Below are 27,824 nucleotides of genomic sequence, written 5' to 3'. Positions count from 1 at the left end.
TCTTAGGCATCTTTCCTGGAAGTTTGGCGCAATTTAATTTTTTGGCCAAAATTGAAAAAAATGCAAGGGGTTAGCCTTACATTTTTCATCAAATTTGGCCAAAAAATGACTTTTCTCCTAACGACGCAGAAATGACTTTTGATGCAAGGAGAGTATCATACAATATTCAGACTGCCATTATTTCGAAGATTTGGGCAGAAATAATCGATTTATTGAGAAAAAAATCATATTTTTTACTGATTTTTACCCAAAGTTTCGATGCATTGTTCCTGTATAACGGCACATCAGTCCACAAATCGAGTTGGAATGTCTTCTAGAGTCTCTTAGGCATCTTTCCTGGAAGTTTGGCGCAATTTAATTTTTTGGCCAAAATTGAAAAAAATGTAAGGGGTAAGCCTTACATTTTTCATCAAATTTGGCCAAAAAATGACTTTTCTCCAAACGACGCAGAAATGACCTTTGATGCAAGGAGAGTATCATACAATATTCAGACTGCCATTATTTCGAAGATTTGGGCAGAAATAATCGATTTATTGAGAAAAAAATCATGTTTTTCAATGATTTTTACCCAAATTTTCGATGCATTGTTCCTGTATAACGGCACATCAGTCCACAAATCGAGCTGGAATGTCTTCTAGAGTCTCTTAGGCATCTTTCCTGGAAGTTTGGCGCAATTTAATTTTTTGGCCAAAATTGAAAAAAATGTAAGGGGTTAGCCTTACATTTTTCATCAAATTTGGCCAAAAAATGACTTTTCTCCAAACGACGCAGAAATGACCTTTGATGCAAGGAGAGTATCATACAATATTCAGACTGCCATTATTTCGAAGATTTGGGCAGAAATAATCGATTTATTGAAAAAAAAAATCATATTTTTCAATGATTTTTACCCAAATTTTCGATGCATTGTTCCTGTATAACGGCACATCAGTCCACAAATCGAGCTGGAATGTCTTCTAGAGTCTCTTAGGCATCTTTCCTGGAAGTTTGGCGCAATTTAATTTTTTGGCCAAAATTGAAAAAAATGTAAGGGGTTAGCCTTACATTTTTCATCAAATTTGGCCAAAAAATTACTTTTCTCCAAACGACGCAGAAATGACCTTTGATGCAAGGAGAGTATCATACAATATTCAGACTGCCATTATTTCGAAGATTTGGGCAGAAATGATCGATTTATTGAGAAAAAAATCATATTTTTCAATGATTTTTACCCAAATTTTCGATGCATTGTTCCTGTATAAAGGCACATCAGTCCACCAATCGAGCTGGAATGTCTTCTAGAGTCTCTTAGGCATCTTTCCTGGAAGTTTGGCGCAATTTAATTTTTTGGCCAAAATTGAAAAAAATGTAAGGGGTAAGCCTTACATTTTTCATCAAATTTGGCCAAAAAATGACTTTTCTCCAAACGACGCAGAAATGACTTTTGATGCAAGGAGAGTATCATACAATATTCAGACTGCCATTATTTCGAAGATTTGGGCAGAAATAATCGATTTATTGAAAAAAAAAATCATATTTTTCAATGATTTTTACCCAAATTTTCGATGCATTGTTCCTGTATAACGGCACATCAGTCCACAAATCGAGCTGGAATGTCTTCTAGAGTCTCTTAGGCATCTTTCCTGGAAGTTTGGCGCAATTTAATTTTTTGGCCAAAATTGAAACAAATGTAAGGGGTTAGCCTTAAATTTTTCATCAAATTTGGCCAAAAAATGACTTTTCTCCAAACGACGCAGAAATGACCTTTGATGCAAGGAGAGTAGAATACAATATTCAGACTGCCATTATTTCGAAGATTTGGGCAGAAATAATCGATTTATTGAGAAAAAAATCATATTTTTCACTGATTTTTACCCAAATTTTCGATGCATTGTTCCTGTATAACGGCACATCAGTCCACAAATCGAGCTGGAATGTCTTCTAGAGTCTCTTAGGCATCTTTCCTGGAAGCTTGGCGCAATTTAATTTTTTGGCCAAAATTGAAAAAAATGTAAGGGGTTAGCCTTACATTTTTCATCAAATTTGGCCAAAAAATTACTTTTCTCCAAACGACGCAGAAATGACCTTTGATGCCAGGAGAGTAGAATACAATATTCAGACTGCCATTATTTCGAAGATTTGGGCAGAAATAATCGATTTATTGAGAAAAAAATCATATTTTTCACTGATTTTTACCCAAATTTTCGATGCATTGTTCCTGTATAACGGCACATCAGTCCACAAATCGAGCTGGAATGTCTTCTAGAGTCTCTTAGGCATCTTTCCTGGAAGTTTGGCGCAATTTATTTTTTTGGCCAAAATTGAAAAAAATGCAAGGGGTTAGTTAGCCTTACATTTTTCATCAAATTTGGCCAAAAAATGACTTTTCTCCTAACGACGCAGAAATGATTTTTGATGCAAGGAGAGTATCATACAATATTCAGACTGCCATTATTTCGAAGATTTGGGCAGAAATAATCGATTTATTGAGAAAAAAATCATGTTTTTCAGTGATTTTTACCCAAATTTTCGATGCATTGTTCCTGTATAACGGCACATCAGTCCACAAATCGAGCTGGAATGTCTTCTAGAGTCTCTTAGGCATCTTTCCTGGAAGTTTGGCGCAATTTAATTTTTTGGCCAAAATTGAAAAAAATGCAAGGGGTTAGCCTGACATTTTTCATCAAATTTGGCCAAAAAATGACTTTTCTTCTAACGACGCAGAAATGACTTTTGATGCAAGGAGAGTAGAATACAATATTCAGACTGCCATTATTTCGAAGATTTTGGCAGAAATAATCGATTTATTGAGAAAAAAATCATATTTTTCACTGATTTTTACCCAAATTTTCGATGCATTGTTCCTGTATAACGGCACATCAGTCCACAAATCGAGTTGGAATGTCTTCTAGAGTCTCTTAGGCATCTTTCCTGGAAGTTTGGCGCAATTTAATTTTTTGGCCAAAATTGAAAAAAATGTAAGGGGTTAGCCTTACATTTTTCATCAAATTTGGCCAAAAAATGACTTTTCTCCAAACGACGCAGAAATGACCTTTGATGCAAGGAGAGTATCATACAATATTCAGACTGCCATTATTTCGAAGATTTGGGCAGAAATGATCGATTTATTGAGAAAAAAAATCATATTTTTCAATGATTTTTACCCAAATTTTCGATGCATTGTTCCTGTATAAAGGCACATCAGTCCACCAATCGAGCTGGAATGTCTTCTAGAGTCTCTTAGGCATCTTTCCTGGAAGTTTGGCGCAATTTAATTTTTTGGCCAAAATTGAAAAAAATGTAAGGGGTAAGCCTTACATTTTTCATCAAATTTGGCCAAAAAATGACTTTTCTCCAAACGACGCAGAAATGACTTTTGATGCAAGGAGAGTATCATACAATATTCAGACTGCCATTATTTCGAAGATTTGGGCAGAAATAATCGATTTATTGAGAAAAAAAATCATATTTTTCAATGATTTTTACCCAAATTTTCGATGCATTGTTCCTGTATAACGGCACATCAGTCCACAAATCGAGCTGGAATGTCTTCTAGAGTCTCTTTGGCATCTTTCCTGGAAGTTTGGCGCAATTTAATTTTTTGGCCAAAATTGAAAAAAATGCAAGGGGTTAGCCTTACATTTTTCATCAAATTTGGCCAAAAAATGACTTTTCTCCTAACGACGCAGAAATGACTTTTGATGCAAGGAGAGTATCATACAATATTCAGACTGCCATTATTTCGAAGATTTGGGCAGAAATAATCGATTTATTGAGAAAAAAATCATATTTTTTACTGATTTTTACCCAAATTTTCGATGCATTGTTCCTGTATAACGGCACATCAGTCCACAAATCGAGTTGGAATGTCTTCTAGAGTCTCTTAGGCATCTTTCCTGGAAGTTTGGCGCAATTTAATTTTTTGGCCAAAATTGAAAAAAATGTAAGGGGTAAGCCTTACATTTTTCATCAAATTTGGCCAAAAAATGACTTTTCTCCAAACGACGCAGAAATGACCTTTGATGCAAGGAGAGTATCATACAATATTCAGACTGCCATTATTTCGAAGATTTGGGCAGAAATAATCGATTTATTGAGAAAAAAATCATGTTTTTCAATGATTTTTACCCAAATTTTCGATGCATTGTTCCTGTATAAAGGCACATCAGTCCACAAATCGAGCTGGAATGTCTTCTAGAGTCTCTTAGGCATCTTTCCTGGAAGTTTGGCGCAATTTAATTTTTTGGCCAAAATTGAAAAAAATGTAAGGGGTTAGCCTTACATTTTTCATCAAATTTGGCCAAAAAATGACTTTTCTCCAAACGACGCAGAAATGACCTTTGATGCAAGGAGAGTATCATACAATATTCAGACTGCCATTATTTCGAAGATTTGGGCAGAAATGATCGATTTATTGAGAAAAAAATCATATTTTTCAATGATTTTTACCCAAATTTTCGATGCATTGTTCCTGTATAAAGGCACATCAGTCCACCAATCGAGCTGGAATGTCTTCTAGAGTCTCTTAGGCATCTTTCCTGGAAGTTTGGCGCAATTTAATTTTTTGGCCAAAATTGAAAAAAATGTAAGGGGTAAGCCTTACATTTTTCATCAAATTTGGCCAAAAAATGACTTTTCTCCAAACGACGCAGAAATGACTTTTGATGCAAGGAGAGTATCATACAATATTCAGACTGCCATTATTTCGAAGATTTGGGCAGAAATAATCGATTTATTGAAAAAAAAAATCATATTTTTCAATGATTTTTACCCAAATTTTCGATGCATTGTTCCTGTATAACGGCACATCAGTCCACAAATCGAGCTGGAATGTCTTCTAGAGTCTCTTAGGCATCTTTCCTGGAAGTTTGGCGCAATTTAATTTTTTGGCCAAAATTGAAACAAATGTAAGGGGTTAGCCTTAAATTTTTCATCAAATTTGGCCAAAAAATGACTTTTCTCCAAACGACGCAGAAATGACCTTTGATGCAAGGAGAGTAGAATACAATATTCAGACTGCCATTATTTCGAAGATTTGGGCAGAAATAATCGATTTATTGAGAAAAAAATCATATTTTTCACTGATTTTTACCCAAATTTTCGATGCATTGTTCCTGTATAACGGCACATCAGTCCACAAATCGAGCTGGAATGTCTTCTAGAGTCTCTTAGGCATCTTTCCTGGAAGCTTGGCGCAATTTAATTTTTTGGCCAAAATTGAAAAAAATGTAAGGGGTTAGCCTTACATTTTTCATCAAATTTGGCCAAAAAATTACTTTTCTCCAAACGACGCAGAAATGACCTTTGATGCCAGGAGAGTAGAATACAATATTCAGACTGCCATTATTTCGAAGATTTGGGCAGAAATAATCGATTTATTGAGAAAAAAAATCATATTTTTCACTGATTTTTACCCAAATTTTCGATGCCTTGTTCCTGTATAACGGCACATCAGTCCACAAATCGAGCTGGAATGTCTTCTAGAGTCTCTTAGGCATCTTTCCTGGAAGTTTGGCGCAATTTATTTTTTTGGCCAAAATTGAAAAAAATGCAAGGGGTTAGCCTTACATTTTTCATCAAATTTGGCCAAAAAATGACTTTTCTCCTAACGACGCAGAAATGACTTTTGATGCAAGGAGAGTATCATACAATATTCAGACTGCCATTATTTCGAAGATTTGGGCAGAAATAATCGATTTATTGAAAAAAAAATCATATTTTTCACTGATTTTTACCCAAATTTTCGATGCATTGTTCCTGTATAACGGCACATCAGTCCACAAATCGAGCTGGAATGTCTTCTAGAGTCTCTTAGGCATCTTTCCTGGAAGTTTGGCGCAATTTAATTTTTTGGCCAAAATTGAAAAAAATGTAAGGGGTAAGCCTTACATTTTTCATCAAATTTGGCCAAAAAATGACTTTTTCCGAACGACGCAGAAATGACTTTTGATGCAAGGAGAGTATCATACAATATTCAGACTGCCATTATTTCGAAGATTTGGGCAGAAATAATCGATTTATTGAGAAAAAACATCATGTTTTTCACTGATTTTTACCCAAATTTTCGATGCATTGTTCCTGTATAACGGCACATCAGTCCACAAATCGAGCTGGAATGTCTTCTAGAGTCTCTTAGGCATCTTTCCTGGAAGTTTGGCGCAATTTAATTTTTTGGCCAAAATTGAAAAAAATGCAAGGGGTAAGCCTTACATTTTTCATCAAATTTGGCCAAAAAATGACTTTTCTCCTAACGACGCAGAAATGACTTTTGATGCAAGGAGAGTATCATACAATATTCAGACTGCCATTATTTCGAAGATTTGGGCAGAAATAATCGATTTATTGAGAAAAAAATCATGTTTTTCACTGATTTTTACCCAAATTGTCGATGCATTGTTCCTGTCTAACGGCACATCAGTCCACAAATCGAGTTGGAATGTCTTCTAGAGTCTCTTAGGCATCTTTCCTGGAAGTTTGGCGCAATTTAATTTTTTGGCCAAAATTGAAAAAAATGCAAGGGGTTAGCCTTACATTTTTCATCAAATTTGGACAAAAAATTACTTTTCTCCAAACGACGCAGAAATGACCTTTGATGCAAGGAGAGTAGAATACAATATTCAGACTGCCATTATTTCGAAGATTTGGGCAGAAATAATCGATTTATTGAGAAAAAAATCATATTTTTCACTGATTTTTACCCAAATTTTCGATGCATTGTTCCTGTATAACGGCACATCAGTCCACAAATCGAGCTGGAATGTCTTCTAGAGTCTCTTAGGCATCTTTCCTGGAAGTTTGGCGCAATTTATTTTTTTGGCCAAAATTGAAAAAAATGCAAGGGGTTAGCCTCACATTTTTCATCAAATTTGGCCAAAAAATGACTTTTCTCCTAACGACGCAAAAATGACTTTTGATGCAAGGAGAGTATCATACAATATTCAGACTGCCATTATTTCGAAGATTTGGGCAGAAATAATCGATTTATTGAGAAAAAAATCATGTTTTTCACTGATTTTTACCCAAATTTTCGATGCATTGTTCCTGTATAACGGCACATCAGTCCACAAATCGAGCTGGAATGTCTTCTAGAGTCTCTTAGGCATCTTTCCTGGAAGTTTGGCGCAATTTAATTTTTTGGCCAAAATTGAAAAAAATGCAAGGGGTTAGCCTTACATTTTTCATCAAATTTGGACAAAAAATTACTTTTCTCCAAACGACGCAGAAATGACCTTTGATGCAAGGAGAGTAGAATACAATATTCAGACTGCCATTATTTCGAAGATTTGGGCAGAAATAATCGATTTATTGAGAAAAAAATCATATTTTTCACTGATTTTTACCCAAATTTTCGATGCATTGTTCCTGTATAACGGCACATCAGTCCACAAATCGAGCTGGAATGTCTTCTAGAGTCTCTTAGGCATCTTTCCTGGAAGTTTGGCGCAATTTATTTTTTTGGCCAAAATTGAAAAAAATGCAAGGGGTTAGCCTTACATTTTTCATCAAATTTGGCCAAAAAATGACTTTTCTCCTAACGACGCAGAAATGACTTTTGATGCAAGGAGAGTATCATACAATATTCAGACTGCCATTATTTCGAAGATTTGGGCAGAAATAATCGATTTATTGAAAAAAAAATCATATTTTTCAATGATTTTTACCCAAATTTTCGATGCATTGTTCCTGTATAACGGCACATCAGTCCACAAATCGAGCTGGAATGTCTTCTAGAGTCTCTTAGGCATCTTTCCTGGAAGTTTGGCGCAATTTAATTTTTTGGCCAAAATTGAAAAAAATGTAAGGGGTAAGCCTTACATTTTTCATCAAATTTGGCCAAAAAATGACTTTTTTCCGAACGACGCAGGAATGACTTTTGATGCAAGGAGAGTATCATACAATATTCAGACTGCCATTATTTCGAAGATTTGGGCAGAAATAATCGATTTATTGAGGAAAAAAATCATGTTTTTCAATGATTTTTACCCAAATTTTCGATGCATTGTTCCTGTATAACGGCACATCAGTCCACAAATCGAGCTGGAATGTCTTCTAGAGTCTCTTAGGCATCTTTCCTGGAAGTTTGGCGCAATCTATTTTTTGGCCAAAATTGAAAAAAATGTAAGGGGTTAGCCTTACATTTTTCATCAAATTTGGCCCAAAAATGACTTTTCTCCTAACGACGCAGAAATGACTTTTGATGCAAGGAGAGTATCATACAATATTCAGACTGCCATTATTTCGAAGATTTGGGCAGAAATAATCGATTTATTGAGAAAAAAAATCATATTTTTCACTGATTTTTACCCAAATTTTCGATGCATTGTTCCTGTATAACGGCACATCAGTCCACAAATCGAGCTGGAATGTCTTCTAGAGTCTCTTAGGCATCTTTCCTGGAAGTTTGGCGCAATTTAATTTTTTGGCCAAAATTGAAAAAAATGTAAGGGGTAAGCCTTACATTTTTCATCAAATTTGGCCAAAAAATGACTTTTTTCCGAACGACGCAGAAATGACTTTTGATGCAAGGAGAGTATCATACAATATTCAGACTGCCATTATTTCGAAGATTTGGGCAGAAATAATCGATTTATTGAGGAAAAAATCATGTTTTTCAATGATTTTTACCCAAATTTTCGATGCATTGTTCCTGTATAACGGCACATCAGTCCACAAATCGAGCTGGAATGTCTTCTAGAGTCTCTTAGGCATCTTTCCTGGAAGTTTGGCGCAATTTAATTTTTTGGCCAAAATTGAAAAAAATGCAAGGGGTTAGCCTTACATTTTTCATCAAATTTGGACAAAAAATTACTTTTCTCCAAACGACGCAGAAATGACCTTTGATGCAAGGAGAGTAGAATACAATATTCAGACTGCCATTATTTCGAAGATTTGGGCAGAAATAATCGATTTATTGAGAAAAAATCATATTTTTCAATGATTTTTACCCAAATTTTCGATGCATTGTTCCTGTATAACGGCACATCAGTCCACAAATCGAGCTGGAATGTCTTCTAGAGTCTCTTAGGCATCTTTCCTGGAAGTTTGGCGCAATTTATTTTTTTGGCCAAAATTGAAAAAAATGCAAGGGGTTAGCCTTACATTTTTCATCAAATTTGGCCAAAAAATGACTTTTCTCCTAACGACGCAGAAATGACTTTTGATGCAAGGAGAGTATCATACAATATTCAGACTGCCATTATTTCGAAGATTTGGGCAGAAATAATCGATTTATTGAGAAAAAAATCATGTTTTTCACTGATTTTTACCCAAATTTTCGATGCATTGTTCCTGTATAACGGCACATCAGTCCACAAATCGAGCTGGAATGTCTTCTAGAGTCTCTTAGGCATCTTTCCTGGAAGTTTGGCGCAATTTAATTTTTTGGCCAAAATTGAAAAAAATGTAAGGGGTTAGCCTTACATTTTTCATCAAATTTGGCCAAAAAATTACTTTTCTCCAAACGACGCAGAAATGACCTTTGATGCAAGGAGAGTAGAATACAATATTCAGACTGCCATTATTTCGAAGATTTGGGCAGAAATAATCGATTTATTGAGAAAAAAATCATATTTTTCACTGATTTTTACCCAAATTTTCGATGCATTGTTCCTGTATAACGGCACATCAGTCCACAAATCGAGCTGGAATGTCTTCTAGAGTCTCTTAGGCATCTTTCCTGGAAGTTTGGCGCAATTTAATTTTTTGGCCAAAATTGAAAAAAATGTAAGGGGTAAGCCTTACATTTTTCATCAAATTTGGCCAAAAAATGACTTTTCTCCTAACGACGCAGAAATGACTTTTGATGCAAGGAGAGTATCATACAATATTCAGACTGCCATTATTTCGAAGATTTGGGCAGAAATAATCGATTTATTGAGAAAAAAATTCATATTTTTCAATGATTTTTACCCAAATTTTCGATGCATTGTTCCTGTATAACGGCACATCAGTCCACAAATCGAGCTGGAATGTCTTCTAGAGTCTCTTAGGCATCTTTCCTGGAAGTTTGGCGCAATTAAATTTTTTGGCCAAAATTGAAAAAAATGCAAGGGGTTAGCCTTACATTTTTCATCAAATGTGGCCAAAAAATGACTTTTCTCCTAACGACGCAGAAATGACTTTTGATGCAAGGAGAGTATCATACAATATTCAGACTGCCATTATTTCGAAGATTTGGGCAGAAATAATCGATTTATTGAGAAAAAAATCATATTTTTCAATGATTTTTACCCAAATTTTCGATGCATTGTTCCTGTATAACGGCACATCAGTCCACAAATCGAGCTGGAATGTCTTCTAGAGTCTCTTAGGCATCTTTCCTGGAAGTTTGGCGCAATTTAATTTTTTGGCCAAAATTGAAAAAAATGTAAAGGGTTAGTTAGCCTTACATTTTTCATCAAATTTGGCCAAAAAATTACTTTTCTCCAAACGACGCAGAAATGACCTTTGATGCAAGGAGAGTAGAATACAATATTCAGACTGCCATTATTTCGAAGATTTGGGCAGAAATAATCGATTTATTGAGAAAAAAATCATATTTTTCACTGATTTTTACCCAAATTTTAGATGCATTGTTCCTGTATAACGGCACATCAGTCCACAAATCGAGCTGGAATGTCTTCTAGAGTCTCTTAGGCATCTTTCCTGGAAGTTTGGCGCAATCTATTTTTTGGCCAAAATTGAAAAAAATGTAAGGGGTTAGCCTTACATTTTTCATCAAATTTGGCCCAAAAATGACTTTTCTCCTAACGACGCAGAAATGACTTTTGATGCAAGGAGAGTATCATACAATATTCAGACTGCCATTATTTCGAAGATTTGGGCAGAAATAATCGATTTATTGAGAAAAAAAATCATATTTTTCACTGATTTTTACCCAAATTTTCGATGCATTGTTCCTGTATAACGGCACATCAGTCCACAAATCGAGTTGGAATGTCTTCTAGAGTCTCTTAGGCATCTTTCCTGGAAGTTTGGCGCAATTTAATTTTTTGGCCAAAATTGAAAAAAATGCAAGGGGTTAGCCTTACATTTTTCATCAAATTTGGCCAAAAAATGACTTTTCTCCAAACGACGCAGAAATGACTTTTGATGCAAGGAGAGTATCATACAATATTCAGACTGCCATTATTTCGAAGATTTGGGCACAAATAATCGATTAATTGAGAAAAAAAATTCATATTTTTCACCGATTTTCACCATTATTTATCAGCCCAGAAATCAAGTTGGAATGTCTTCTAGGGTCTCTTAGGCATCAGCTTTCCTGGAAGTTTGGCGCAATTTAATTTTTTGGCCAAAATTAAAAAAATTGGGTTAACCTTACATTTAGATTTGGCCAAAAAAGTCGACTTCCCCAAACAAGGCAGGAATTCCTTTGGATGCAAGAGGAGCATCAATTTATATTCAAAAACTCAAGATTTTTAACATTGGGGCAAATAATATCGATTTTAGAAAAAAAGAAATTACATTTTTGATCATGAAATTAGATCATTGTTAAGTGCATTATTGATTGAGAAAAAAAATCACTGAATTAAAATATAACCGCCCGGTTATAGTCATTTCTCAATTTTTTGCCAAAAACAATGGGAAACAAAATTTGCTTGAATATTAAAAGATGCATCCATGAGCGGGTGCTAAAAATAAAATATACAGAAAAAACCATGAGTTAGTTGGTTTGCCACAGCAAATGGACGGAAAGTCTTTTTATTTCCAAACTTCAGCAATACCATACATTTTGGTGGGAAACAAAGACGCATGTCATAATTCATAGTTATTAGCACAAAATTTGGACGGACGAGTTCAGCTTGATATGGTAATAAGGCAGACGGAGAAAAAAGTGTCATGAACTCTGTGACCTTTGACATGGAGCAACCATCTTTTAGGACTTTTATCTGGTCCAGAATAAGGCTAAAACTGAAAGACTGGTGCTCCCGACAAGAGTTGACCTTATATTGGGATATACACCATGAACGCAAGGGACTAGACACTGATGGTTGCCAACTTGACATGCTTCAAATACTCAAAGCTTTTACTGCAAAAGAATCATGCATATTGTAATATTTGTGAATAGCAATAAACCTGATTTTTCTACAACATCTTGGTGATCATAGAGTTTAGTTTCTACTTGAATACGTAAAATTAGTTCACATTTATATACATTAAATTCTAAGTAATAGTACAATCAGGAATATATGACAACTGTACAGATAATAGTTTTTACATTGATGTTACAAATGCTTACGGATATAAAATGTACAAATTCAATATATATAATTAAAAAATTGCTATTAGTAAGTGGGATAATACATTTTTGGTTTAGAATCTGAACAAACAAATTATAAATTCATGGCTTAATGTGTTATTACACTGGAAGATATTACAAACAAAAATACAAAGATGTACAAATATCGTGCATAACTTATAGGACGGATGATACAGCAACTGCACTTGATTCTATAGATCGCAACTGCAGATTTACATAATTCATAAACTACATATCCTGCCAAACAAAACAATTACAAAGCGTTATTGTATTTTTCTCAAAGGCATTTTCAGCAGTCATATCAAAAGGGCAAGTCCAAGAAAAGGTCACTTTTTTCTCCCATATGTAACGCCATGTTTTCTTCCATTACATTATCATCGCAAAGACTGACAACAGACAAATTCTGGTGGGTATTCTCCTTGCAGATGTTCGCCAGTGAAATAAATAAAACCTCTGAAATCCATGAATATCGTAGAGGGTTATAAACCTTTTGTTAGGTATTGGACATAGTCTACCCAAATTCTTGGACTTGCCCAAAAGCTTTTCCACAATACAAAAAAGGGAACAGTAGCAACTTATAACGGATGACACAGTGGACAGGTGTATGGACATTTTTCAGGCCCAAGCTCCTCTGGCTAAATTTCATCTGAATTTGCAAAAAAAATGTAACGTCTCTTTCTATCACCGTTATGGGGAGATGGGCACTGAATCCACAAAGACACTTGCCTCGTCTCCATCACGTATTGATGAACTTCTTGGTCCTCGGAGGCCGAGGCATCTGTAGGGGTTTCTTAGGATTGAGCTGGATGTCGTGGATGGGCGAGTCAGGGAGTGGATCAAGACGTTGATGGCTAGGGCTACCCCCACTGGAGGCTGACCCGTTGACGGCCATGGTGTTCAGGCTTGGAGCACTGACGTAGCGTGGGGCTTCCCTGGTGACTTCTATAGATTTCTTCTTCTGTTGAAAAGAGACAAAAAGTCTGGATAAACTTTCAAAATGCCAAGTGCTGATTGACAAGTCTATGGAAATGCCAGACAACCCCTGCAAGCTGGGTCGAGTGGTGAGACGTCTGCACTAATAAGCAGGTGGTGTGTTTGAGCCCCAGCAGAGAATGCTTGTGCATTTTTTTTTCAGCAAGCTCTTGCACAACACCGAGTATACAGTGTTATAATACCTTGATGAAGAGCAAAACCCAATATTGGAGTTGCATTTCTCAAATGCAAATTTTATCCTATAGATAGTTTGGTTGTGGTACCTGCTGATATATCAGATTCGAACCAGCCAGCCGACCCTGGCAAGCTCGGTGGTTAAGTGGTAAAACATCTGCACTTGTAAGCAGGAGGTCGTGGGTTCGAGTCCAACCAGAGTGAGTTTGTGAATTTTTCTCGCCAGTACTTCAGACAACACTGTTTTTGAAATTATGTTCTCCATTATTAATTATCCAATATTGATTTTTCATCTACCTGGTGGAAAATTCCATCTTATATAAGTGGATAGAATGAATACAATACAAAATGCCTCATTTTAAATACCCCGACTCAAATAAAAGGCAATATACCGCTACCTTGTGGGCAAAAGGGTTGAGCACTCCAACGTTAGGGTTGGTGTTGAAGACTTTGTTGAAATTGGTCTCACGGTTGATGAGCTCCAACTGGAAGTAACGTTTCTCATCCTGCGGAAGGCAGAAGAAAAAAAAACAGTTGAAAAGTGTGTAAGTGGCTAAAATAACTGTCTGACATATTAAAATTTCGCAGTCAAAACAAATATTGGTTTCCCAAATTTTATTACTAGCCCCATGGGTTAGGTCACTGTATAACTAAATTGTGAACATCAAATTTTACTTGCATACAGCGTTATTTTGTCATGTTAACAAATATCTTTCCAAACGGACTCCTTGTTTGTTTAGTAATGTTCCCCACGTACCACAAGTTTCTGCATGATGACCTCGTGCTCTGACAAGGTTTCTTTGAGGCGAGCAATGTGCTCCAGATCCTCAGGTCTGGATTCCCGACTCTGATATCTGTCCTCTGCCTCCTCCAACCTGAAAAAAAAAAAGCATGTGAGAGTGGAAATGAGGCCCTGTCTGAATTTATTGGTATGGCTTGCAATTATTCATGCGACTATGGAAGCGGCTGCATCATTTCCCATAGACATGTGTGTTATGCCAGCCGTAGCCGTGTGATTTGTACTCAGCCTAAGGCTTGAGTGTTGAGTTTTAAAGGTTTTCGCTATGACACAAGTCACCATGGACCAAGCAGTAAAAGGTATCGGGGTCATCTACAGTTCCTTCACAGTGTAACATTGCATCCATGTTCAACTTGTATTACGGTCAAATTATAAGTCCATCACAAGTCTGTAATTTAAGTCAGGATGTATCATAAATCTCTCTTGCATCATTCAACTCACATGATCTGTAGTGCGGATATCTTATCCTTCAGGAGTTCCTGGGCCCGGTTGAATTCTCCCAGCATGCTTTGGGTTTCCCTTAGGTGCTCTGCTGCCTGGGTGTCCATGTCCCTATCATGAGCCTCGGCTAGTCTCTGCTCTTGCCTCCTAAAAATAGGACAAATGATCCAAGGTTGGAAAATTTTCATTTCATGTTCGGAAGAGATAATAAGTTCAGAGATCTCTTATTTTTTTTATAGTGGTGATCACTGTAAGATGCAGCAACATTCATATACGTTTATTAAAACAAGTACACACTACAGGCTTGCACGCACAATGGTTTTATTTGGGGATAACAAATAAATAAGCAAGTAAAGCTGCTCCTAAGTCTGCCAACTATCAAACTGAATTACTCCAACTCTAAAACGCCGGTCTGACTGACCTGAGTTGTTCCTCAGCCTCGCTCTTGACCTTAAGCACCTCTTGACCTTTGAACTCCAGCTGATTGGACAGCTTATGGATCTCCTGGTTGACTTCAGCCAGTTGTTTCTCCACGCTGTCGATGTGTCTGTCCCGCTGCCTCACGTCTTCCTTCAACTCCTGCTCCCTCGACTTGTGGTCTCTCTCCTAGATAAGGTGAGAGTAGATGATAAAACATCTCAAAGTCTCTAAATATTGACTCTTCATCTTCCAGATGCCAAATTGCATTCTACAAATTATGATTGATGACATTTTGACCATCGCTTGAATGGAGACGTTTGCATGTGGCTATTAGTGCGCAGGTGTGTTACGTCACAAATGAACTATGAGTCGACCAACCAACGTTCCTCAACTGAACTTGCTCATGGTTTGGCCATGGACCTCACCGGGATTATAAAGAGACTGCTGGATTGTTTGGGAACTTGTAATTCTTGCCTCGGGGGGAAACTGACCTGTTGCTGTTTGATTTCTATGGATCTCTCTAGTTCCATCTTAGCAGCTGCCATCTGTGTGCGATGAGCCCTGGATAGCTGGTCCATCTCGGCGATGTGACGCTGGGTCAACTCCAACTTCATTCTCTCTGCAAATGTCATGCAAATGTCATTTCTCTAATTCGGCGTAATTTTTTATTAATTGCTCATCCTTATATATTGCACAAAATCTATCAAAATATTTAGTGTTTGGCTGTGTCTTGAACAGGTGTTTTGTGGTTACAGCTATGGATGTAACTGTCCGTGACACACCAAAAAGTCATAGGCTGAGAGATTTCATCAACAGGAAAAGAAAATGGCTGATGGGTTGCCCACTGTGACCTTCTGGTTGAATGTTGAATTCCTCTCAGCCATTTGGGAGTTCCAATCTCATTCCAATGTCGTGCCTTATCTTACCTATTGCCTGTTTATGCTCTGTGGATTTGGAGTGCAAGCCACTCTGTCTGGACCTCTCTGCCTCCTCCTGCAATGCCTCCATTTCCGCCCTGTGGGATTTCAACTGCTCCTCCATGTCTTCTCTATGCTGACGGGCCAGTCGTTCTTCTAACTCCTGTGGGTAAATCATTAATTATTTTGTTTCAAATTAGCTTTGAAACTGGCTAACTTGTCAAAAGGGAGGTCTATGTTTGGCTTCTTTTTTTTAGAGGGGGTTGACAATTTTGGGCCTAACACTTAGCTTTGGGGATCAGCCTGAAGCCTCTCTCCAGGTCACAAGTCAAATGACAATTCAAGCCACAAGACTTACGTGATGACTTATGATTGACTTACGATGACTTGTGACGACTTTAGATTGTGTAAGACTTGTGATTGTGTATGACTTGTGATAAACTTGTGATTGACTTGAGATGACTTGTGATGACTTGTGATGACTTGTGATGACCTGTGATTGACTTGTGATGACTTGTGATTGACTTGTGATTGACTTATGCTGACTTGTGATGACTTACGATAACTTGTGATTGACTTGTGATTGACTTGTGATGACTTGTGATGACTTGTGATGACTTCTGATTGACTTGTGATGACTTGTGATTGACTTGTGACTGACTTATGATGACTTGTGATTGACATTAGATGACTTGTGATGACATGTGGTTGACTTGTGATGACTTGTGATTTGACTTGTGATTGACTTATGATGACTTGTGATTGACATTTGATGACTTGTGATTGAGTTGTGATGACGTGTGATGACTTGTGATGACCTGATAACAACTGCCCACATACCTGCACCGCTGCATCTTTCTCTCGTCTCAACCGTTCCACTTCTTTCTCCTTCTCCGCTCTCAGCAGGCTCAAGGCCCTGGCGTGTTCCTCGGCCGCTGCGGCCATCTCAAACTTGAGCTTGTTCAGTTTCTGGTCAGCTAGTCCCTGCACGGTCACCACCTCCTTCTGGGCCTGCTCTGCCTTGCTGTGCAGGGCTTCCCTTAACTGAGACATCTGAAATATGGCAAGAGATGAGGTTAACACAGAAATACATGTATTGTGCACTTAGTCTTGCTCCAAGATTGGATTTTAATGCAGCCTGCTTCTGACAAGCAAACTCGAGCCAAAACAGCAGCAGAAAGCTATCAGAAAGATGAATCAAATCCAGTCTTAGCTATCCTTGGCACTAAGGCATTCGCTTTGATATGGTGAGCAACTGTGCATAAAGTATGATTGGAATTTCCTGGGTCCGAGTGCCACAAGTACCTTTAAGATGTGCTAGATGTACTTCTGACTTGCCTCAGGATTAGCACAAGGGGAGGACTATGCCTTTGAGAATTTTTGTGAGAAAGATTCCACTCTGAGTCAAATCTCGAATGCCAGTCAGAAATGTTTGTCAAACTTCAAGAGAATGACTTGAAGCTACAACCATGATGCCCAAAGTGCAAGGAAAGGGCCATCGGTTACTTGTACAGCGAGGGATCTTAGAGAATTCAGAACTGGTGAGTACCTCTTGTAGGAGGTCCTTGAGCTTGTTCTCCCAGCCTGTCCTGGAGGCTTCCAGCTCCTGTTCCTTCATCAGAGCCAGCTGCTTGAGGGCGGCCCTCTTGTCTCCGCTGTGCTGCTCTGTCAACTCGCTCTGTAGCTTGTCACATTCTCTCCTGTAGAGAGTGGATAGGAATGTCAGATTTAACGATGGGTAACCTGAACAGGTTCAAGTCCTGTAGGGTTTGATTCGAATCCAACCAGTGAAATAGAATTGGTTTTTCTAAGTTCTGCTTGTCACATCTTTCCACCAGTGTATGGACAGGAGGATCAGGTTCAAATAGTGGTTTTCTGAATTCATTCAAGTCTTGGTCAAATTTAAGCAAATTTTTTTAAGTCCTCTATTCAGTATGACTATTGTGCAGATTCTATTTTTCCCCCGTATTTTTCTGTTTTTACAAAACTGTTTAAGTACCATGCCAGTTTATATTATGTCTCATTTAAATGGGATCATGAGAAGTATGTTGTGTAGTCCAAAATTACATCAAAGATACAAATTTCAGAGCCTGAAAGGTTGACAAAATACAGAAAACAACTTAGATTTTCATTCTTTTGGAATGGATTAAAATTAAGATATTTGATTTTTTTTCTCTCTGTTATTATTCTAATCAAACCAATACAGTAGGTAGATAGAAGAAAACAAGTTTGTAAAATTTACCGCAGTGTTTCTGTCCAGCGTTGGTCAAGATCCTTTGACAACCGGTCCAGTTTGGTCTTCAGTTCCTCTTTAGCTTCTGCCATCTTGCTCTCATGCGTTTGTTTTAATCTGTCCAGTTCCGTCTGGAATAATGGAAATAAAAACAATCCATGACTGTCCAAATAATTTGAAAAAGATCTAAACACAAAATGCCGCTTATCAAATTTATACGCTTAGCAAAAATCAGCTGAGTACCAGTCACAGGTCATATACATTGCATGAGTTTTTGGCTGGTAACCTGATTTTGCTAAGCAAATATTTTCTATGCTTAGCGTATTTCTGCACTAAGCAGTTCCGTGAAATTTTGCCTAGATGGTCATTTGAGCTTGAGGACCACTCACCCGGTACATGAGCCCCATATTCTTAGCTTCCCTTAGCTCCTTCTGTATCCCATCCAGCTCAGCCTTCAGTCCCACGTTGGCCTGAGACAGGCTACCGATCTCCGAGTTGGCTGAGCCAAGGCCTTGCTTGTTCTCATCCAGGATGGCCTGCAGGCGTTGGCACTCTGCCTCGGCTGACTGTAAGCGGTTGGTGAGTTCCTCTCTGGTCTGGTCCAGTTGGGACTGGACGGCATCACACTGCTGGGACAGGCGCTGGGTGGTCTCTTCTAGGTTCCTCTCCAACTCCTAGTGGGCGAAATACAGTCAGGATAAATTAGGCTGAATCTTAGCTTCTTGGCAACGGCTAGTAATTACACATGCTTCTATGGAAGCGGCTGCTTCCTTCCCATAGACAAGTGGGTTACTCCCAGCCACAGCCAAGTAATCTAGACACGACCATAGCCCCTGGACTTGTTTTCAGAAAACATCTCCCACCTGTAACTGTCGGAAGCCACCATTACATTGTCCCTACATCTTGAGGGAAATCCTGATAGCCACTGACCTGTCTTAAACTGGCAAGATCTTGTGCCGCTGTCCTGGCAGCTAACTCCCTGGCCTCCTTGTGTTCACCCTGTATCTTCCTGATCAGTGCCTCGTGGTCTCTGGTCAGTCTGTCTCTCTCCTCCTTACTGCTTGTCTTGGTGGATTCTAACTCCTTCTCGTATCGTTCCTTCATCACTTGCTTCTCGATGGATAGCTCTTCCAAAGCCTAGGAAAAGAGATGAATGACTTAAAATCTGAAGAAGAAAATGAGTTGTCTGAATCTTTCAGGCATGTTGACGGTACTAGATTTACTTCTAGACTTTTTTCAAGACTTGCATTACAGGAAGACTTTGCCTTTGATAAAACTATCTTACCTTTTCCAGTGACTTGAGCTGGCCGTGTTGCTTATCGGAGAGACTCCTCTTGCTGTTCTCCAGGCTGTCTCTCTCCTTCCCCATCCACTGGAGTTTGTCCTCCAGTTTGGCAAGAGATGAGCGGAGGTCCTTCATGGTGGACTCATTGCTCAGGCGGGTGGCTTCTAGAGTCCCTATCTGACCTGACAAGGGCAGACATGGAAAAAGTGTCAAGCTCGCAGACAGCATTTAGTCAACAGTGCTACTAGAATTACGTCAGTAGAGAGCAAAACCCAATTTTAAATTGTATACCCTCGGATGCAAAATTGTATCTACTAGATATTGATAACGTGTTCGCTGCTAGATTGGAACCAGCAAGCCTACTCCTGTAAGCATGGTCGTCAAGTAGTTAAGATGACTGCACTAGTAAGTAGGAAGTTTTTGGTTCGAGTCCCATCTGATTAAGTTTGTGATTTCTTCTCAAAAGCATTTGGACAGTCCTTTACAATACTATGAATTCCAAATTGCTTTGTAATACATCCATTCCATTATTCAACCTCAAAATTATCCATCTCAAAGGTTTTTTTTAACCACTCAGTTACACTTTGACGGTTACTCAGAGATGTGGGCTGCTACAGATAGAAGGGAAAAGCTAGGCCGGGATAGAAAAAATGTCTTCAAATTTTTGGAGTGGCTTACTGGATTTTTTAATGAGATCTGTGGCTTGGTCTTGGCATCGTTCTCTGGAGGCAGCTAGCTCTCCCTCCACCTGCTTCAGCCTGGTGATGGCTTGGCTAGAATCTTGCTTGGCTTCAACAAGCTGCAAAAGGAAGAACACAGGACAATAATATGTAATAGGCGTGACATGATAAGGCAAAAAACATATTTTTGCTTCCGGTTTAATACCCTACCTACCTTATTTTCACAGCCCCTACACTTATTTTCGCTTGAAAAAAATGAGAAAAAAACCCAAAACTATCAATTACTACTTTTTACCATGACTACACGCGGACACTTAATGTTTTTTTTGGTTTGGCAAGACATGTAGCATTTTAGTACTGGTGAAAAAAAAATGGGTTATGAATTATTTGTCTGCACCTAGCTAAACTGTACTACAATGTATACTCACTGAAATCATGATCTAATGTAAGAAAATGTGTTTGAAAAATCTAGAAGTGCATGACAAACATAGTTATCAAAGTTTCGGTGCAAAAAATGAATAATAATAAAAAAAAACCACAATGATGGAAGCAAGTGTAAATGCATTTAGTTTTCATAGACTGAATCATTACATGTATTATCAATTTTACAGATCCATACTGAATTCAATGTTTTACTTTTAATTTCTTGTATTTGTCACTTACTGGAATTCTGTTAATTTGTTCTCAGCCTACATATACAATAAAGCTCTCCCTAAAGGTATTCTAAATATGTTGAACTATTAACAAAATGGATATTAAATATACTGTACAAAACTCCTTTTAAATGCATTAGGGTGTTGTCTATGGTTATTATCTGATAACAACCTAATGGAAACATTCTTGAAGATATTACGTTGGCTTGAATCAATCATCTGCTGATAGCTACTTGAAAAGAAAGAAAGCTGTAGCGTGTTTAACGCTGAATGCCATAAGGCCAGAGGCTAAAGCCAGACACATGCGCCACATTTTTCAGTGCCAGTTAGCAAACAGAATTGCTAAATTTATCACCTAACTCACTCAGTGATTTATTTCATCACAGCAGGCTTATATGCTGGAGATGTACTTGGAATTTATGACGCTTGAAATTGACATTTTGTGCTGGAGCTTTCTGGCTTGGAAAATGTGAATTGGAATCATGCATTGGGATGTATGAACATTAATTTTGTGGTTCACAGTTGTCTAGAGATCCATAGAAATTGATTTCGCTTTTCAGTGACACTTGATAAAATTGTTTTATTTTTCTTATGCTACACAATTTGTAGAATTTTTTTTATAAAAAATATATATTCATATATGTTGGGCTGAATTTGTTTAACTAGAATGGAAAACAATTTTCAATTTAAAAAAGAAAAGAAACTTAAAGAAACAAGGTACAAATGTGACCACAAACACACAGCCAATCTCTATAGTTTTAGGTAAAAAAATATATTAAACACATTCATGAAAAAAAAAATTCAATGTTATGAATACTGGAAATTCTGGAAAAAAAATAAGTTTTAGCCTTTTCTTGTATTTTGTACTGCTGTTGTGGAAATGGGCGTGGCAGGATGCATAGTTAGCACCTTAAGTACATGTGCATTGCAACTTTGTATCTGCAGCTCACATATTGGTACTTTAGAACACTCTCAAAAGGGGACAGACTTTTTGCTTTGCAAATTTGCATGAAGAAAGAGAAGTGTTATGCTAAGCCTGTGGAGGGTCTAAGAGCTTCAACAAAGATCATTCTTCAGTTGGCTCCAGGCTACTCTTGGGAGTAAGCCCTAATCCGCCCCACTGATGCTCAAGACACTCTCAGTGTCTGCTTTATCTGTATTTGCTGTGAAGGAAGGGTAAATCTTCCCTGGACTTTTCAGTGGTTGACAAAGATTTTTTTTCTGTGTGCCCAACTTGAAAGGCAACGGAACAGAGGCAGCACAACCTTGATGTGTTCAGAATCTTTTTGTGCATGAACAAAAAAAAAGTAGTATTTTACGAAACTTGTAAGCTCCGGTTTTTTTTATAAACCTTTTTTCAGAGCCCAGACTTAATAGTCTAGGCAATATTTAAATAAAAGGGCTCATTTAGGGCAAGAAGAGGCATTTTTTTAGTAGAAGTTGGTAACATAGCTGTTTCATTTAATTTCAGGGTGCTGAATCCAAAAACGATGGTTACCAAGCTGGATTTTGAGTGGAAACATGCCTAATTTGCATAAATCTTTAATACCTGTCGTGTAATATATTTGTTCCAATATTTGGGTATATTTTTTATTATTTCATTTTTTGAAAAGTTTATTTTGGTGATTATACTTACACTTCTTTACTTAAATGACATTTTCCAAAGCATATAAGTGACTGAATAATTACCGAATAAGGTAACTTTCTTATCATCAATTAAAATTATGCATGCACTTAGAAAAGATTTAGGGGTCATTTGAACAGGTCTACAAGTCTTCAAGAAACTTCCTAGCGAAATGCCGATTTAGAATTAAAATAACCCTGTGAACCAAGGTAAAACATCTTGAAATGCAACCATGTACATGTACCATCTAGGGAGGTACATGAATCGTATCAGATAAAGTGAGCACAGGGATTTCAGCTGACTTTGCCATCAGTCTATGCATGAATGCACCCCTGTACTTTGCCCTCCTTTTCTTGTGGACAGAAAGCCAGGCCTTAAGCCCACTCCAGCTGTATTCTACGTTGAGCCTTTTGGCATTGACGATCTGTTTCTTTTCTACAGAAATGCTGTTAGTCTGCCAGCTTTAATCTCTGAGCTGCACTGCTTGTCAACGCTGCCATTAAGTTGGTCAATTTTCTTGAATATTTCTCAAACTATCCTATTATACGAGGCAGTTATAATCGGCTTAAATCTGATTTACAATTCGGCATTCTGAGGGATTCCTCCATCACTAGTCAAACTCACCTATTTACAGAGAATGTTTTGTACATTTTAGCATAATGATGTTAGTTTTCAATGTGGGACATTTTCGGCCATTGTGCAGAGCATTCACACAAAAAGTTTATTTTCTGATCTGCAATTTGACAAATATTAGTAGTAATTGTTTCACTATCTGGAATTCTTTTCACAAACTGGTCAAGCATAAACCAATCTTCATCTGACTGTATTAACTACCAATCCGGGTATGGCATTATTGTACACTAACAGAGCTAGCTGTCCCCTCTCCCTTCCCACCCAGAATGACACTTATTCTGAACAATGGATAGCATAATGCTTCCACCATTAGTGGGGGCCTCCATAAGTGTACAGCGCATCCATGCCTGGATTGGCATGTGCTACAGATCAATCTGCTTACCTGTTTACTTAAACTGCCCGAATCACTTTCCCTGGCTGCAAGCTCGCTCTGCGCTTTCGTTAACTTGTCTTTATAGCACTCCAGGTCTTCCTCACACACAGCCAGTTGCATAGACACATTCTCAATCTGTGTCTCCAGCTCGTGCTGCTTCTCTGCCGTTTGCCTCCTCAGGGCAGCTTCTCGCTCTTTCCACTCCTCAACGTTTTTCCGTAGCTCTCCATCCCTGAGTGCCGCTAGTTCCCTCTCGTAGAAGGCCTGAGCCTTACTCAGCTTGGCCTCGTAGTCTTCCACCGTCTGTCTCTTCTCGTTCTTCAACTCGTTGTTTTGATTGTACAGATTCTTTATTTCAGATTCGTACTGCTCGATGAGTTCCTGCCTCTCCTTGGTGAGTCCTGAGTGCTCGGACTGCAGCTGCTTTTTCAATGTTTCTACCTCCTCGGTGTGCGCACGCCGCAACTCTGTCAGGGCATTTGTCCTTTCCAACTCTCCGCGGCGTTTGGTGTCCTCGAACTGCTGCAGCCGGTCTTCAAAGTTCCTCTTAATGGCAAGCAAGTCCTGCGACAGACCCAGCACGGTTTGGGAGTGGTCCGCCTTTAGGCTAGCTTGTCTCTGCTCTTCCTTGCGTTTGAATTCTGTAAACTCTGCCAATGCCTCATGTTTGTGTTTTTCTTCCTCCTTGATGGTGGTTTCTAGAGACTGGATCTTCTGTCGGAGTTCTGCCTCTTGGCCTATCCGGCTCTGGTAAGATGCAATCTTGTCTTTTGTCCGTGTGACTAGCTGCTGGAGTTCCTCCTCGTGTGTTTCTTTCAGGTTTTGGACGACAGCCTCATGCTCATCATTCTTAGTGTTCAATGCATAGATAACCTGCAAATGGAGATATTTAATTGCCATTCATTAATACAGTGTTGACAGGCCAGAAACGTGCAAGAACTGATCATATTGCATTTTTGATGGTAAAAAGAAATTAAATTTTGCATTTTCAAGCTCATCAAACATAAAAATATTATGAACTGTTCAAATTTTGCTTGGAATCTGTGCTTTCCAATTAGGGAAAGAATGTTGCTCCCTGACCCTGCTTTATTCTTCATATATCATCTCGATGAAGGTCAGTCATTGCAAAAAATGATCGTCACCCTCCATAGACTTTGTACACAACCGCTGAAGTAGCGTCATGTTGCAACATTCTTTCCCCAATTTGTGATAATCATAATACGGAACAGAAATGATAGGCCTAAGTCTCAGACCTGCTCAATAAAAAACAGACCTTCACCAGACACCTAGCTATGCCAACTTTAAAGTCCTGAATATTGGAAAATAAATGAATAAAGTGAGTTGTATTAAAATTGAAGCATTTTAATCATGATTTCCATTACCAATTAGGGCCTCACAAATTTGAGGACATTTTTTTTTTGCAATCCGATGCCTTTTATTAACTTATGTTCATTTTTTCAACAATGTACGGAAGATGCCAGGATGGGAGACACAGATGGCGATTGTGTAGTGTAGGGCCCCTATTTTGTTTCGATCAAATTAGAATCAAGAATTTTTTTTTATTACTATAATACTAAAAAATGACATTGTCAACCTAAAGCACACTTCTCTCAATGTAATGATACCTTTTTGGTTATTTTTGAACAGTTTCTTGGGGTAGAAATTACAATTTTCCTGCGCAGTTTATGGGCCGATTGGTGCCGTGCAGTGCGACTTGCGTGCTCACGGTACGTACATCGCGCGGTGATCACCATCTTTATTTTCGTGTTGCGTTTTGTCGTTGTCATCGTCATTTTTACTCCTAGAACTATGAGGCTCCACGTAGTGGAGCCTCATAGAGTCAGAAGCCCGCAAAATTGTTGTCAACACAAAACACTAATTAAGTACAAAAACGTCCATTCCAAATAAGCTATTTCCCACAGAACCGCTGCACAGTTTGCCCCTAAACTCCGTACAATACCTCATGACATACTCACGTTATGTGCACCCAACAAACATCGGTGGATTCTGTCTGTTTTTAGGCCAAAATGATGAAAAATATGCCCTTTCCGCACTGAGCCAACCTAACACTTGAAGCGAGCACGCGCGCTGATATCGCAGTCATTTTCGGGTTCGATCGCTCGGAGCGCGCCGCGGGGGGTATGGTGTAGGAGCGGATTGATAGTATGCGCATACGTACAAGTGCAAGTACGTACCCCCCGCGGCGCGCTCCGAGCGATCGAACCCGAAAATGACTGCGATATCAGCGCGCGTGCTCGCTTCAAGTGTTAGGTTGGCTCAGTGCGGAAAGGGCATATTTTTCATCATTTTGGCCTAAAAACAGACAGAATCCACCGATGTTTGTTGGGTGCACATAACGTGAGTATGTCATGAGGTATTGTACGGAGTTTAGGGGCAAACTGTGCAGCGGTTCTGTGGGAAATAGCTTATTTGGAATGGACGTTTTTGTACTTAATTAGTGTTTTGTGTTGACAACAATTTTGCGGGCTTCTGACTCTATGAGGCTCCACTACGTGGAGCCTCATAGTTCTAGGAGTACGTCATTTTACCACCAAATTTCCCTAAAAAATTCGAAACCCTGCCCTTTATGACATACCTGTAAGGCTGTATGTTCTTAATGTCGCTAACTAGTTTGGTAGGATAAATAATTTAAAAATGGATTTTGTTCCCTCATACTTTCATAGGAACCGGGCCCGTAGATACACAATCGCCACCCTTTGCAAGTGATCCAGCTGTCGGAAATAGACGACTTATCACGTTGATTACTTTTTGCAGACGAACGAAAACAACTCTGTGCAGGCGATGAATCTTAAACATGATGACAAACGACACAACAATTGCTGGAATAAAAAAGTGCTTACCTTTGTGAGTTGAGCGATTTTCTTAGACATTTTTAAGTGTAGTTCTGGCGTCACATCGGCGCTGGCTTGCCCACTTGCAGCGCCAGCGCCGACTTTATTCTGCTGGAAAGGATTTCCAAACGACATCTTCGTCGCCATTTTGATTTTCTTTTCAGATGAGGGAACTACATACTACGGAATTCCTTTACTTATTCATCCGCTCAGCTTCTCCAGACAATAATTGCGATTCTTTTTAGAACAACAAATTATTTTAAACAGACAGAAGTTACAATAAGTCACATTTAAATTGCATATTAATGAATACCTTCGATATTTGTCCAATAAAAATTGTTATTAGAATTATTTCTTTCAGTGCGCATGAAATGCACACACCTCGGCTGTGATTATTGTTGCCGGTTGCTACGCTACTGTCATGCAAATTAATACATGTGGAACGAGAGAGGGCGGCAAATTGATTGAGTAGTCCGAAACAACACAAATCCCTTTTTTTTTTTTTTTTATCCGGAAAGCATTATTGGTGTGAAGAGTTTTGCTTTACCGAAGACTTTGCAGAAAAGGTTATTATTTGTTTTGATTGTTTTCCCATTGACCCTTAAACATGGACCTCATTATATTTTTCTTCAAATACCCGTACACTACCAATCAATGTCGCAACTGCCAGAAATGGACATTTTGCGGTGGGCCGCGCCGCTAGCTTAGAGAGCATCTTTTGTTATTTTTATTTAGTAACAATATTTGTACAAAAGGTTCACTCATGCACATCCAAGCAAAACAAAGGCATTGGCCTCTAAGATGGCTGCTACGCATAAGGTCTGTTGAATTACCTCAAACTACACAATATTTCCCCCTGTGTGTAACAGCGCTATGTGGTATTTCTTCACTTTTTCCCCGGCCCCAGCAAATTCAACAGTACATGAATCAACAGCGCCCCCTAGATTCATTTGACGTCCACCCCCCGTTTTTTTTTAGCACCCCCCCCATCCCCCCCCCCCCCCCTGTCCAATGCTGACAAGATGTCGCTCCTACTGTAAAAAAAAAAAAAACACACACACACACACACCAAACTGCTACCATTCTATCATGCAGGGCTACCCGAGTTCCACAATAAACACATAGTCATGTGATAGAAAAAAGTGAATCTTTGAAATTTGGACGAAACTGGAATATTTAATCAATTGAAATTGAGTCAATTTGGATAGAAAAAAGTGAATCTTTGAAATTTGGACGAAACTGGAATATTTAATCAATTGAAATTGAGTCAATTTCCCGGCATATATGGACATTTCCGTTGCTCACCCTATAAAACCTTGGTCCTGGTAAACCTATACCTTTGATCAGTTCTTTGACAATAACCTCGAAGCACCTAGTTTGATAATAAGTTCATCAACTGTCAAATCAACCACAGACAACTCTTGCGATGACAACTCGCCGCTCACCGCCGCTTAATTGGTCTCACCATTCGATTTTACACAAATTCCCCAAATTTGTCTTACATCT

General features: G+C 38.3%; 1 protein-coding gene across 1 annotated transcript; it reads right to left on the bottom strand.

The window, feature by feature from the left end:
- Positions 1 to 11,644: 11,644 nt before the first annotated feature.
- LOC119720644 (protein FAM184A-like) lies at positions 11,645 to 26,519 on the bottom strand. The gene is made up of 16 exons (XM_038190421.1): positions 26,328 to 26,519; positions 23,476 to 24,339; positions 20,182 to 20,302; positions 19,504 to 19,685; positions 19,149 to 19,355; positions 18,608 to 18,892; positions 18,228 to 18,349; positions 17,535 to 17,685; positions 16,826 to 17,038; positions 15,995 to 16,148; positions 15,560 to 15,687; positions 15,070 to 15,254; positions 14,649 to 14,795; positions 14,166 to 14,283; positions 13,807 to 13,914; positions 11,645 to 13,199 (listed from the first exon to the last, which is right to left on the bottom strand). Exons 1-16 carry the CDS (start codon positions 26,463 to 26,465, stop codon positions 12,978 to 12,980), a joined length of 3,345 nt encoding a protein of 1,114 aa, XP_038046349.1. The 5' UTR covers positions 26,466 to 26,519; the 3' UTR covers positions 11,645 to 12,977.
- Positions 26,520 to 27,824: the final 1,305 nt, after the last annotated feature.

The sequence above is a fragment of the Patiria miniata genome, unplaced genomic scaffold, assembly GCF_015706575.1.
Source record: "Patiria miniata isolate m_02_andy unplaced genomic scaffold, ASM1570657v1 HiC_scaffold_9, whole genome shotgun sequence".
NCBI lineage: Eukaryota > Metazoa > Echinodermata > Asteroidea > Valvatida > Asterinidae > Patiria > Patiria miniata.
The sequence above is the reverse complement of the archived record's forward strand: the minus strand, read 5'-3'. Positions and strand labels throughout refer to the sequence as shown.